Here is a 12,073-nt window from a genome sequence, read left to right on the forward strand (position 1 = left end):
TGATGGGCCATGTTGAGGCTCTACCTAAGAAGGATAAATAAAAAAAAAAAAAAAAAAAGAGTTTGGATGGGATTATAAGAAAAACCTCGTATCGCGACCAGCAAAGATAAGTTGGCTGCACGATGCCCCAAAAAGTGGGGCTCAACTAATCAGAATGGGTTATAGAAGAATTAATAATATTACAAGGTAAGTTCAGACTTTATTTTTTATTTTATTTTATTGTTTTTTATAGAATTAACATTGAGAGAGAGGAATTATGAAGAGAAATGCTGTTAAATACTTCTATTTAACCACGTAAAGTATAAGAGTAAATTTTGCATGTTCGAAACACACAATATTTATGTCTTACGTGTATTGGAAAATATTTCCACATGGGACTCTGGTGTACCCGCACATACACGAATTTGTCCTTGCTTAGTCGCCCTAAGTATATAGATGTTACAACGTCAATATACAGAGACGTGCTTTGCCTTCTTCACTGCAAAGAAGGTTAGACAAGTAGTTTGGTTTGGAGGTGAGGTGAGGCCCAGCAAAAGATGGCGGTGGTCAACGTGAGCGTGAGGGAGTCAACGTTGGTGAAGCCAGCGGAGGAGACGCCGAGGCGGGTGCTGTGGATGACCAACTTGGACCTGGTGATTTTGGGCAACCACACGCCAAGCGTCTACTTCTACAGGCAGAACCAAAACGGTGTGCACGGTCATCATAACAACTTCTTCGACCCGCAGGTGCTCAAGCAGGCCCTCAGCAAGGCCCTCGTGCCCTTCTACCCGTTGGCAGGGCGCCTCGGGAAGGACGGCAACGGCCGCAGCGAGATCGACTGCAATGCTGAGGGTGCGCTGTTTGTCGTGGCGGAGACAGGCTCCACCATCGACGATTTCGGGGACTTTGCGCCGACTCTCGAGTTCCGGAAGCTTATCCCAGCCGTTGATTATTCGACAGGGATATCAACTTATCCCCTATTGGTGTTGCAGGTATGTTTAAGATCGCTAGTGTCGTTTCATTACTTGATCTTGACCTAAACTTATCCCCTAAACAATAGATTGGAAAAATATTAACTATATCGACAGCCTATATTAATATACGTGGTGAATTATTAACTATGTCGCACCTAAAGTTGCTAAGAGATGAGAGAAAGCTATTGCATCAGGTAATTCCTAAAATATGTATTTCGGAACAATTATTGCCTATTTTTCACCACATAGGCGGTAGCCGTACGACACTTTAATATCCTAGTAATTATGATGGCAGATAAACCAACGGAATTTAACTCAATAAAAAAGAGCCTACTGTGTGTATGTGAAAACCCTTCTCCCCACAATAATGGTTCGCTTTCGCTTACTTACTGTATGTCCTTGGGCTACTTTGCATAGAGGCTCTTTAACCGAAAAAACTGTGAGGTTTGGTACTTTAGGGAAGCAGAGCCCATGATTAGATGGGATCTACTCTTCCTCAATATCAACTGGCTGATTTATATGCAGATGTCAAATCCGTTTACTTCAACCCCACTGGCGAGGTTTGGTTACGCCTTTAGTACTTTTGGAAACTAATATTAATGCACACTCAACCCCACTGGCGAAAAGTTTTGATGTTTACATAAACAAAATGTTGCGCTAGCTGCCGATCTTGATTCTAAGCATGATTCTCCATTTTTCTATTTATGGGTAATTAAAGAAAGAAGTGTTTTTTGTTTTTTTTTTTTGGAGTTGGACTCTGGGGTTTGAACTGGGGTGCAATGGGGGGAAAGGGGAAGCCACTACCATTTTAACTGTACAAGAAAAATGTAACAGTCCAACCTGCATTCGTCTATCTACTTGTTGCCACTTGGATGAGATTATTCTTTGAAGCTAAGTTATATCTCACTATACAATTGGAAGTGCTCACCCTTTCTTTTATTTCTCTTGCTCATAATATCATCCGAGACAATTCTTGAACCTGATATGACTTAAACTTACAAAGTATGATTCTGGTTTTACTCTGTTTATGCATCAGGTCACATACTTCAAATGCGGTGGAGTGTCACTTGGTGTTGGCCTGGAACATCGTGTAGCAGATGGCCTTTCTGGTCTCCACTTTGTAAATACATGGTCTGACATCGCTCGAGGTCTTGACCTTACAATTCCACCATTCATCGACAGGACATTACTTCGTGCCCGAGACCCACCACAGCCTGCATTCGATCACATTGAATACCAACCTGATCCACCCATAAAAACCGGTACAAAAGCTGTAGGTGATGAGAGCGCAATGGTATCCATTTTTAGATTGACACGGGAGCAGCTCAACATCTTGAAAGCCAAGTCTAAAGAAGATGGGAACACAATCAACTATACCACATATGAGATGTTGGCAGGCCATGTTTGGAGATGTGCATCTGTGGCACGTGAACTTCCTGATGATCAAGAGACCAAACTACATATTGCAGTTGATGGAAGGTCCAGACTGCAACCCCCACTCCCACCTGGTTTCTTTGGCAATGTGGTTTTTGCAGGCGCACCAATTGCTGCAGCAGGGGATCTCAAATCGAAACCAACATGGTATGCTGCAAGCCGTATTCATGATACTGTTGTGCGTATGGACAACGATTATCTTAGATCAGCGCTGGACTATCTTGAACTTCAGCCTGACCTGTCACCCCTTGTTCGCGGAGCTCATACTTTTAGGTGCCCGAGACTTGGAATAACTAGTTGGTCTAGGCTGCCGATCTATGATGCTGATTTTGGTTGGGGTCGACCTATTTTCATGGGGCCTGGTGGAATGGGATATGAGGGGTTGGCTTTTGTGTTACCAAGTGCAACAAATGATGGAAGTTTATCAGTGGCCATTTCTCTGCAATCTCAACATATGAAATCATTCTCCAAGTTGTTGTATGAGATATAAGGAAATGAAACGTTGAACACACTTTGGGCTTCTGTGTGTGTCCTCTGAGTTCTGGGACTTTTCATTGACTCTAGCCTAGCTGATCCGAAAGCAGCTGTTTTTGAAAAGTTCAAATGGTCTTTTGGTTAATCTATATTAGAGTATCTGTTTTAGAAACAACATAGTACTGAATAAGATTATCAGAGTATCTGTAAGGTTTGTTTATTGCTGTGGAGGACTTCATTTTCGGAGTATCTGTAGTTTAATGTGATTCTTAATAAGATTTTCTTTCTCCATGAAACAAAAACATACTGAATCACTTTGGTTATACTTTCAGAAATTTTGGTTTAATGCAAGAGCATTTGTAGTGTTTTTATTTCTCACTGTGAAAAAGGATCAAGAGGTTCTTCTTCTGGAGACTTCAGTGTCAAGTCTGCCCATTTGCTGAATTTTCCCAAATGAGAATTCCCAGCTGTTCCTTCCTATGGAAATCCAAATTGCCTCCTAAAGACAAATGCTTTCTTCTTCATATAAGTAACCAAGGAACAAAGACTTAAGAGGCATATATATGGTTTGTGAGTAGTCTAGAAAGAGATCTTGTTACCCCAAACAACTTCAATACTCTCAGTTTGAATGCTGCTATGACTGGGTTGAAGCTTCTTAGGCATGACCCTCCTTCTCAGTTGGGTATATCCCCTGGAATTTACGCAGTTTTTCTGTGGTTTGCTGGATGTTATGGAGGAGGAGATGCTGTAGGGCCTTTGTAAGAGAATTTGAGTTGAAGGCGTTTTTGTTCACTCATTCCCAACCCTGATCGGTCCATTGATTTTGGAGGCACTTGGCAGAAATAAAAGTTGAGGCCTTTTATATTCAACACTTACTTCTTTTTGAGGTTCCAAGCTTAAGTGCTAAGTTGGTTAGTTTAAGTAAAAGATTGCACTATGTGAAAAATAAAGAAACATGCCTAATTTTTTCAAAATAAAGCTCAAAAAGCATCCGTTAGACATATAAAAGGACTTTTGGGCTACTATTCTGGGCTAAAATGTTTTATAGGAATCTCTATTTTTTTTAGGGGCCTTGTGCCGTCGCCCGTCCTGCCACTGTGGGGGAATGCCATGTATTATTCCAAACTCGTCATTTTCGTCACTCTTTCTTAAAATTCAATCAATGTCATCCATATCCTCTTATACCATTCATAAATGCATGTTCTTGATGTCAATTACGTTCAAGGGTTAAATTGCTATCGTTTGATGTCAATTTCGTCAATTACGTTAAAGCCAACTTGTCTAAACTACTATCAAATGACGGATGTTTACAATTGTTTGATTTTGAAACTTACCGTCGTCCATATGACTGACAACAACTATTGAGCCTCATCTATACACAAGGGCTATAGCCAAGTGCGACTTTGGGCCTAAATGCTTTTGTTTTAGAATCTCTAAGCCAAGCCCTCTCCTTTAGTCACACGCTTTACAAAAATTTTGGTACGAAAATACCAAAAAAATAGAGATAACTTTCTTGAAACTGGTTTATTTATGGAATTCATATATCATAAAAAACAAAACAAAGAATAACAAATAAATAAAATCAAAATATTAGCGTGCAATATTCTGGCAAAGAAAGAATGGAAACTCCAGTTCTGAACTTCTGTTAAGAAACTGAATAATCTATTTGTATTGAATTGATTAAATGAAAGGATACAAGAGGTTTCATAATACATGTGTGGAAATAGACAGTGGCAGATCCAGACTTTTGTCTATCTGAGGGCGTAAAAAATAATTTCATAGCTGACTCCTACAAAGTCTAGGTTTTCATAGCAATACGATATATATTACAACACATAATCTATTTCAATAATTTTTTAATATATGATTTTGGGCCAAAATCTAAGGCTTTATATATTGGACCACATGTTTATTAAGTCTTGGGCCTTGATATTTTCAATATAGGAGATGTTTTGGGCTAAAATCTTGAAGGCTTTACTTATTTAGGTTACTAAGTGGGGATTTTGCATGCAAAATATTAGCCAAGTGTCTTTTTTTTTTAATTGGCAAAGTGTTTGGCTAGATGGGTGAAGAAAACACTAAAGTGTGGGCAACTGCCCACAGTAGGCATGTATTGGGCCTGCCAGTGGAAACAGAGTTCCGTAATTAAAGACCTCGAAAATAGAAAACATTGACTTACGCACCAGACAAGAATCAATCAAGCTCCTTAGAGCACCTCCACCCCAAAGGGCAAGGGCAAGGCAAAGACAAGGCAATGTTTGTCACTATTCACATGAATAGTGGCATCCTTGCCTTTTTTGGTTCCACCCCAAAGGGCAAGGGTAAGGGCAAATACTATTCACTTTAATTTATTTTCTATTTTTTTATACTTCAACCATTAATTTTGATAAGCTTTTCGGATAAGATTTTCGATTGCCACGTGTCACTATTTATTATATAATTCTCACCTAAAATTTCAGATAATATTTTTGGATAAGATTTTCAGTTGCCACGTGTCCATATGTTGTTATAACATTCAAATCTCAAATTTCAGATAAGATTTTCGGTTGCACCGTGTCTCATTTCAGATAAGATTTTCTGATATTTATTAAAAAGATTCTAATCTCATATTTTAGATAAGATTTTCACCCTCTAAAAATACGCCACATGTCTCATTTTAGATAAGATTTTCATATATTTATTAAAAAATTCTAATCTCAAATTTCAGATAAGATTTTCACCCTCTAAAATTGTGCAATGTGTCATCTCTATTTTCTAAATCCCTTTATAAAACTACACCCTCAACTCAGACCTCTCACACCATATCTTCTTTATCCTTTCATTTATCAGATTTTACAAAACACATTCTACTCTCAATGTCTAACCTGAGGAGGGTGTTAGAGAGGCAACAACAAGAAGATGAAGAAATTAGGCGCAGACGTGCTGAAGAAGATCGTGAGTTGGATGAAGAGGAGGAAGAAGTTGTTTTAGCGGTGTGTATGCTTAATCAATCAAGGCAACACCACCGTCGTCGTGCCCTGAACGTGGACATACATAGGCACTCTCGGGGTAAGAATCTCTTGGAAGATTACTTTATCCCAAATTCGTTATACCCTGTTTCTCATTTTCAAGAGAGATATAGAATGCAGCCCCATTTGTTCCAAAAAATCATGCATGATGTTTGCAATTATGACACATACTTCGTTCAGAAGTATGATGCTGTTGGGGTTTTAGGTCTTCTTCTGGAGCAAAATCTTATAGCTGCTTTGCAGATGCTTGCGTATGGGCTTCTGGGATGAGATTGCTAGGATGGGGAAATCAACTATCCTAGAGTGCTTGGTTGCTTGGTCAGATTATGTGATGTAATAGAAAATCTCTACACGAGGGAGTACCTCAGCAAACCTACGGCTAGGGACCTCCGAAAGGCTTGTACAAAAAGCCGAGGCTCGAGGTTTCTCAGGCATGATTGGAAGCATCAACTACATGCACTGGCAGTGGAAGAATTGCCCAATTGCTTGGCAAGGAGATTATGGGAATAGAATGGGCCAAAAAAGTGTAATTCTGGAGGCCGTAGCATCATTCGACACTTGGGTTTGGCATGCCTTTTTCAAGTTGCCAGATCTCAAAATGACCTCAATGTGCTTGGTCAATCCCCAGTATTCAACGATGTCTTGTGAGGTCATTCCCCCCACATCACGTATTGAATCAACAATACCGTATACTCGGGTGCGTACTACCTCGCCGGCGGAATTTATTTGAGGTGGACGACATTCGTGAAAACAATTTCGAATCCCCAATCGGATAAGGAAAAAAACTTTGTTGCCTTTCAAGAAGGTTATAGGAAAGATGTGGAAAGGTGTTTCGGTATCTTGCGAGCTCATTGGGCAATTATTAGGGGTGCTGCTCGAATGCTTGATGAGGAGGTGCTTTGGAGCGGCTTGCATCATCCTCCATAACATGATTGTGGAGGATGAGTATGATTATGATGCTCCAAAGGTGTTTGAACCCGATCCTATGAACACGACATTGATAAGAATTTATGAAAGGCCGATGGGTGCAAATGGACAACCATTAGAGCACGAACCATTGATTCGGGATGGTCGATACAACAACCATTGGAAATGAAATCTTCGTATGTTCACGAGAGACGTCAAGCTGACTTGATCGAGCACTTATGGGAGATGAAAGGCAATCACAGTGGATGAAGTCAAGTTTAATACTTTGTTTGGAATTATGCTTTGTTTTTGTGTGTGGTTTGTAATGAATTAAGGTTTGATTTTAATTATGCTTTGTTTTGTGTGTGGTTTGTAATGAATTAAGGTTTGTTTTGATGTATGAAATATTTTTAATAAATAGCTATATTATTTAATGTTTTCTTTATTGAATAAAAGGGAAACAATACAACAAATTAATACGTATGGCAACTCTTTCAATACAACCTAATGGTTTTGATCATTTAACTAATCTGTGTTGCTAGGTCCATTGTCATGGAAAAGCTTTCTTCTCATAACATCCCTTCGTTTTAGCTTCCAATAGGACTTTGTTTCAGGAGACATATAGCTCGTATCCATGGCCATGATTTTCATCCCTCTGGCCTCCATGTCTTGTTCTTGTGCTTACTGCCTTTCAATTGCATATGCATCATGTCGTGCCTTGTCCGCTTATTCTCTTTTCAAGTCTCTCTCAATTCTCAGTGCGCCGTTAGTAGAAATTTGCTCCAAAAATTGTACACAGTCAGTGTTCGAAGTGCTCTCTCTCTTGGCCTTTACCGCATTTCTCCCAATAGGTCTTGGTTCACGTTGGATTGGTGAGTCTTGATCCATTGGGGAGTCCAATGGCGAATCAGTTGCTGGTGAATCGTGGAGTGGGGTCTCATTCAACACTATCGTCAAACAGTGGAAATAATTTTGAATCTCGAACAATTCTTCACAACGTCCCAACATTGGTGATTCATGAAACTTTTTTTTGCCTTGGCCCATGGCACCGAACCACATTTGTGCTTGCATAATTTATTAAAAAAAATTGGAAATGCAAGAAAATATAAACAAATTGGAAATGCAAGAAAATATAAAAAAAATGAATATGCAAGAAAAAAAAAAGTGACATTAAATTGAATAAAATGGCATTTATAAATATTTTACCTTGTCAGCAAGATTTTGACTGCTTCGAATGTTGTCCCTCGCTTTTGCCAACGCATCTCTCCATTTCCCTAACTTTTTATTCAAAATTTTCCACCTACTAGCTAAGGCAATTTTTGACGGTGGCGAACCCGATCTTTCACAAAATTCTCCATGAATTTTTCTCCACATATGAGAGAACTTCATCTCATTGCCCGTGATCGGGCAATTACCAACTTTCACCCAATACTCACACAACACATTATCTTCCTGAGTTGTCCACGCGCCTCCGGCTTCGATGGAAGAGGCTATTTGTTTTTTGATACAAATGGAAAGTAGTAGAAAAATTTGAGTGGAAAGTAAAAAATATTGGAAGGAGAAGAGTTTGTATGAAGACTTGGTGTGGAAAGTGAATAAATTTTTTATGTATTAATAGGGAAAAAATCCAAATTTTTTTGGTACTTAAAAAAAAAAAAATCACATCCGTCGAATTTCTGAATTTTTTTTTATCGGAGCGTCCAAGAAGGGCCACATGGCTTCTTCTCGCTAGTTTCTGTCAGCGTTGGCGCCAGCCGTGACATCAGGGCAATAGCCCGGTCAAATTTTGCCCTTGGGCTTGCCTGGGCTAGTGGGTCCCACGACTTGCCCGAGTTGGACTGCGTGCGCTGGAGATGGGTTTGGGGCTTAGGGTTGCCTTTTGCCCGGGCCAGGCCCTTGTGCTAGAGGTGGCCTTAATGCATGGGATACTGCCTTCAATGATGATGACTGACTTTACTTCAGGCTTTAACACAATGGAACCATGAATTTTTCGACGGGTAGGCTAGCTAAAATAAAGTAGACATTAAATCATATAAACCACGCTAATGCATAGTTATGACTAATTTTCAATCAGATTTAGCATAAAACAAATACATTTTAAATGAAAATAAAAATAAAAATGATATGATCAAAATAAATATATGTTCAACAACATAATTAGAAGTGTATCTATTCAAGTTGTGCCCTGCGATCCTTGAGAGAATTGAAATCTTTTGTTATAACATCTGAATCGATACTGTTAGCAAGTTCTTTTTCAATGTAGACAATCATAGAATATGCTACAAAGCATGGAAAACAATAGACTTTATCTTCTGAAGGGAAATACTCTAACCATGGAAATTGTGAGAACCAAGAATATTGAAATCGACAATATTGCAATCCAAACTGAGACCTCGGATATTCTGAAAGTTTTGGTTGGTAAGGTCCAACTTTGATATAAGCACGTCGAACCTCATCACGTTGATTAATAGGGTAATCACATATTCGAATACGTTTCCCAGGGTCTTGTTCCAAAAAAGCAACATCAAACTCATTGAGTTCAACTATTGCAAATGTGTGATGAAGTGGCTCAATTGATGGTGAAGCCTTATTATTGGATGTAGAAGCCTTGTTAATGTCTAATTTATCACCATAATCTTTTTTCTTGAAGAATGAATGAATAGTTTTTACTCTTTTACTTGCCTGATTCTGATGTGACATTATAATAAGCTTCACAAATACAAAGTGCAAAATATAAATATAAATAATTAAGTTTATCATATATATTAATTATAAACACAAGAATAATGGACATAAATCAACAAAAAAATTAAAATTGGAGAGTTAGGTTAAGGACTTTACCTTTACCATGCATATGGATGATGGAATTCATTTTTAGTAGAACATAAGTAGAACGCAGCAGCAAGTATTCTTTTGAACCCCTAGGTCTTTTTTTTTTTTGGGTCATGGAACCCTAGGACTAAGTTTCATATATATGCTTCTTTTTTTTGGATTGACTAGGAATTCTAGCTAGACTAGGATGAACGTGGGACCAACTAAGATTAATTGAAGTCAAACTATATTTCTTAATTAAATAGGAAACCACACAACACAATTCATTGAAATAAAATAAAAAGCAAAAGTGGCGTGTAAACCAAAAAAGAAAGCAGCCTAGCAAAAGGAATTCACAAGAAATCTGTAAAAGTGGACCAAATTGTGGGCCCCAAGTTTATTTTATTTTATTTTATTTAAAAATAGAAAACCTTATTGGGCTACAACCTTGTAGCCCATAAGGTGGTTCCGCTTTAACACTCCCCCTCATGTTGAGCATGATGGATATTAGAATGCCCAACTTGCCCAAGAGATTGTGAAAGGCATTACCCAAAGGTGGTTGATAATGAGGTAGCAATGGTGATGTTGTAAATGAGGTTGTTGATGCTGTAAAAGGGCCACCAGTTGCAACCAGTGTGGCTGCTGTAAAAAGCAACTGTGTGGCTGCTGTAAAGGGCAATGGTTGTTGCTATAAATGAGGCAGTTGTAAAAAAGGGCAACGATTGTTGCTGTAAATGAGGCAGCGATGTGGCTGCTGTAAAAAAAGGGTTTGTTACTCCTCAAATCCGACCATGTATGAAAGTCGGGATTTAGAGGAAGTAGTACCCAAATAAAGATTTGCTGATGTTCAGTTGATATTGCCAGGATGGAGGCTGTTGTTGATGTTTCCTATTATTTAGGTTGAATAATGATGTTGTTGGTGCAGCTAATTGATGATGCTGTTGTTGCAGCTGTATGAAAGTAATTGCTAAAATATGAATATGGTTTGAATACTTTTGGTTAAGTTTTATTCTTCTCCATAAGGAGGTATATATAGGAGTTTACATGAGTGCTTTACAAGGAAATAGATACAGTAATCAATTAGGATAGTATCTCCTAATTATAAAATGATTTGTCAACTATATAAAATAAGAAAGTAAATCCTTTAATTAATCAAGGAAATAAATCTCCTTGATTAATTAGGAGACTCACGTTAACACTCATCCTCAAGTTGGTGCATATATGTCACCAATGCCCAACTTGGTAAGTGAGTCATGAAATACTCTTCCACAAATAGTTTTGTTAAGACATTTTCCAGTTGATCTTTTGATTTTATGAATGGCAGGCAAATGATCTTATTCTCAATTTTTTCTTTGATGAAATGTCTATCCACCTCAACATGCTTGGTTCTTTCATGTTGAACTGGATTATGGGCAATATCAATAGCTGACTTGTTGTCACAATGCAACTCCATTGGCTTTTCTGGCTTGATGCCCAATTTTGTCAAGAGTCTTCTGATCCACAATAATTCACAAACTCCGTGAGCCATTCCTTGATACTCTGCTTCTGCACTAGACCAAGAAACCACATTTTATTTTTTATTCCGCCAAGTGACTAAGTTACCTCCCACAAATGTAAAGTAACCAGAAGTAGAGCGTCTATTTGTAATGGAGCCAGCCTAATCAGCATTTGTATATCCAACAACTTTAAGATCTCCATTTTTTGAGAACATTAATCCTTTCCCAGGGGCTGACTTTAAGTATCTTACAATCCGATCAATTGCATTCCTATGAGAAACACTGGGTGAATTCATAAACTGACTAACCACACTCACATCATATGCAATATCTGGTCTTGTGTGTGCCAGGTATATCAACCTTCCAATAAGGCGTTGGTACTGTTCCTTATTGGTTGGTTCTTGGTCCATGTCTTCACATAACTTGTGATTCATCTCAATAGGTGTGTCAGCCGGCTTACACCAAAGTAATCATGTTTTGGTGAGTAGATCCATTACATACTTCCTTTGAGATAGAAATATACCAGTTTTTGACCTTGCTACCTTAATTTCGAGAAAGTACTTCAGATCACCTAAATCCTTCATCTCAAATTCTTGAGACAAATACTTTTGCAGCTTCAGTTGCTGTCCGGTATCGTTTCCAGTTACTGCTATATTATCTACATAAACAATCAATTCAATAAGTCTTCTTCCATCACGCTTCACGAACAGGGTGTGATTTGAATTACTCTGTGTATATCCAAAATTCTTCATAGATTTACTAAATCTGCCAAACCATGCTCTGGGAGATTGCTTTAATCCATATAATGACTTTTTGAGCTTGCAAACGTGATTCTTCTTGTCACGAGCTAAATTACATCCTGGTGGTAGGTCCATATATACTTATTCTTCCAAGTCTCCATGTAAGAATGCATTTTTGACATCAAACTGATGTAATGGCCAATCGAGATTTGTTGCTAGAGACAATAGGACTCTGATAATGTTAATCTTGG

General features: G+C 38.4%; 1 protein-coding gene across 1 annotated transcript; it reads left to right on the forward strand.

The window, feature by feature from the left end:
• Window positions 1–452: 452 nt before the first annotated feature.
• LOC110773711 (shikimate O-hydroxycinnamoyltransferase-like) lies at window positions 453–3,184 on the forward strand. Its single transcript, XM_021978236.2, has 2 exons — window positions 453–971; window positions 1,990–3,184. The coding sequence occupies exons 1-2, from the start codon at window positions 537–539 to the stop codon at window positions 2,875–2,877; spliced, it is 1,323 nt and encodes a 440-aa protein (XP_021833928.1). The 5' UTR covers window positions 453–536; the 3' UTR covers window positions 2,878–3,184.
• The last annotated feature ends 8,889 nt before the right edge of the window (window positions 3,185–12,073 follow it).

The sequence above is a fragment of the Prunus avium genome, chromosome 3 (genome assembly GCF_965620075.1).
Source record: "Prunus avium chromosome 3, drPruAviu1.hap1.1, whole genome shotgun sequence".
In the NCBI taxonomy this organism is placed as follows: Eukaryota; Viridiplantae; Streptophyta; class Magnoliopsida; order Rosales; family Rosaceae; genus Prunus; species Prunus avium.